Source organism: Empidonax traillii, unplaced genomic scaffold (assembly GCF_003031625.1).
Source record: "Empidonax traillii isolate 1590-97213 ecotype Southwest subspecies unplaced genomic scaffold, ASM303162v1 scaffold232:size1090087, whole genome shotgun sequence".
NCBI lineage: Eukaryota > Metazoa > Chordata > Aves > Passeriformes > Tyrannidae > Empidonax > Empidonax traillii.
In genome coordinates, this window is record NW_020955425.1 from 678,555 (window position 1) to 680,760 (window position 2,206).

General features: G+C 53.6%; 1 protein-coding gene across 5 annotated transcripts in view; it reads left to right on the top strand.

The window, feature by feature from the left end:
• Positions 1-217: 217 nt before the first annotated feature.
• FAM124A (family with sequence similarity 124 member A) overlaps positions 218-2,206 on the top strand; it is a 43,744-nt gene continuing 41,755 nt past the window's right edge. For all 5 annotated transcript variants that reach the window (XR_003571694.1, XR_003571696.1, XM_027888141.1 and 2 more), the window contains exon 1: positions 218-351. Coding sequence is in view for 3 of the 5 variants with exons in the window: in XM_027888141.1 (XP_027743942.1) it covers positions 293-351 (59 nt within the window). In the remaining 2 variants the exon portion in view is untranslated. The remainder of the gene's footprint in view (positions 352-2,206) is intronic.

Sequence of the window (2,206 nt, forward strand, 5' to 3'; positions counted from 1 at the left end):
AAAGGTCTCCTCCGCGGGCCCGGGCTGTTGCGAGGGGAGCGGGCGAGGCGGGCGGTCCCTTCCCCTCGGAGCGGGCGGCGGGAGGGCGGTGGCAGCGGGGCGGGGAAGGGGAGGCCGGGCCGGAGGAGCGGCCCCGAGCCCCGGGCGGGCGGGCCGGCCGGTGGAGGCGGCGAGCGCTGCCTCCCGCACTCGGCGAGCGGCGGCGGCAGCAGCAGAGGCGGTGGCGGCAGCCGCCGCTCCCAGCGGGAGGGCGGGCTGGAGCCCTCCCCACCGTGCCGCCGCCGCCGCCGCCATGGAGAAACAGCCCGGCGGCGAGGACGACTGCGTGGACTCGGGAGCGGAGACGGGCGGGTGAGTGGCGGGAGTCGCACCTGCCCCCGGTCGGGGGGCGCGGCGGGGCTGCGGCGCAGGCCCCGGGGCTGCACTTGTTGCCGGCGGCCGCCGCTGAGCGCGTCCCGGCAGCGGCGGGGCTGGGGCGGGGAGTTCCGAGTGCCCGGCACCATCCCGCTCGGCTCCGGGTCTCCTTGCCATTGCTCTCCTCTCCTTCCTCCCATCCCGGGACTGGGGATCAGCTGTGACTCCGCGGGGAGCGCGCCTGCCGCGGGGCATCACCTTGCTGGAGCAGCCCCGGGAATTCACGTAAGCCTTCGGTGGAGGTCCCCACCGCCCTCCTGCTACACGTGGGGAGGAAGACGTGAAAAGATCGTGGCCACGGACTTTAAGTCTGAGCTCCAAAGCGCGTTGTGCTGCCTCAGCGGTGGGGCCCAGCGGGCTGTAGACACACGGTTTAGGGCTTGGTACCCCACCATCGTCGTATCCTAGGGATAGTGCGGCTGAGGATAGTCTGGAAGCATGACCAGGTACCTGTACTGTCCTTCAGGCAGTGACACCCAGACAGCATCAGGCAGAGAGAGCTGACTCCTTAAAAGGACCATTAGAGAGCCACCTAAAAAACAAGTTAGATTTGTAGGCTTCCTGAAATTGAGTTGCTTCTATCATGATACTCATCATGATACTTGTCACGATACTCAGAATGAAGTGCTGTAAACTTTGCTTACAGCGTCATATCAGAATCAAGGAGAAAGACTTTTTTTTTTTTTTTTCTGACTTCATGACCCTACTGCCAGAGATGTGCTACGCTTGTTAGTTGGATTGCTTCTCCTAAGTTCATGTAGCTGCAAGCGTAATCCGTGGGGTCTACTATTCAGCTAACACCTTCAGCCCATCTCTGCTGGAGAGAGAGGAAAGTGCTTTCCAGCCTGTCCTACGTGCTGCTGTCATGGCATCTTATCAGGAATGGCAACAAGCTTTTGCTATTTCTCTGACTTCCCATGGGCAAAAGAAGGTTGCATGCTCCTGTTAAGGTTGTTCTTTCCTGCGTCTTCATTCTCCCTTCTTGCTCTCCCAGCTTCTTGTCTGATGTATCTCTTTTGGCCTCGTCTGACTGTTGCAAAACTGTAAAGCTAATTCTTTTCACAGTGGTGTCAGGAGCACAGTACCAAAACTGAACTTGCAATATTACAAATTAAAAACAAAAAGGTGAAAACTGAATGTGGTAATCTTTTTCATATATGCAGCTATTAATTCAATTTATTTTTTTTTTAATCTCTTCTGTAGTCTGAGAAGTTAAGGACTTTTTCTGTAACCTTCTATTGTGGGCACACCTAATGGTGAAAGTCACGTGACATGAACTTAAAGGAAAAAATCCATGCCTCTTTTCCAGATATGATTAGTTCCCTTTGGGGAACCTCGGTAAAAGGAAGACGAAGTAATCAGTGAATTCATGACTGGTTCAAAGCTCAAAAAAACCTTATGGGTCAAGTCACTCTTAATTTGCTGTGTTTATCGAGAATAGAAAAACCTGGGTTGCCTTGGGACAGGCACTTGGAAAGATTTGACCCAGCTGGTAACATTAGCCTTTAACCTCAGTGGCCAGCATGACAGCTGCTTGTGCCTGGTGTTGATGAGGTGCTAAAGCTGATGATTTTATGAAGCATCTCTGTCCCATGCTTGTCACTGGAAACTGGAGGCTGGTGTTAAAGTCTGTCTGAGGAATTTGAACAATGACATACGGCAATTAATAATTGCAGTGCTTTGCACTGAGGTTTATTTTGAAAAGCAATGGGTCTCTGCATTTCAATTATTATTTTTAGTTCTGTTTAGCAGCTATTTAACTCTGATAAACATGTTGTGTATGTCTGTTTCA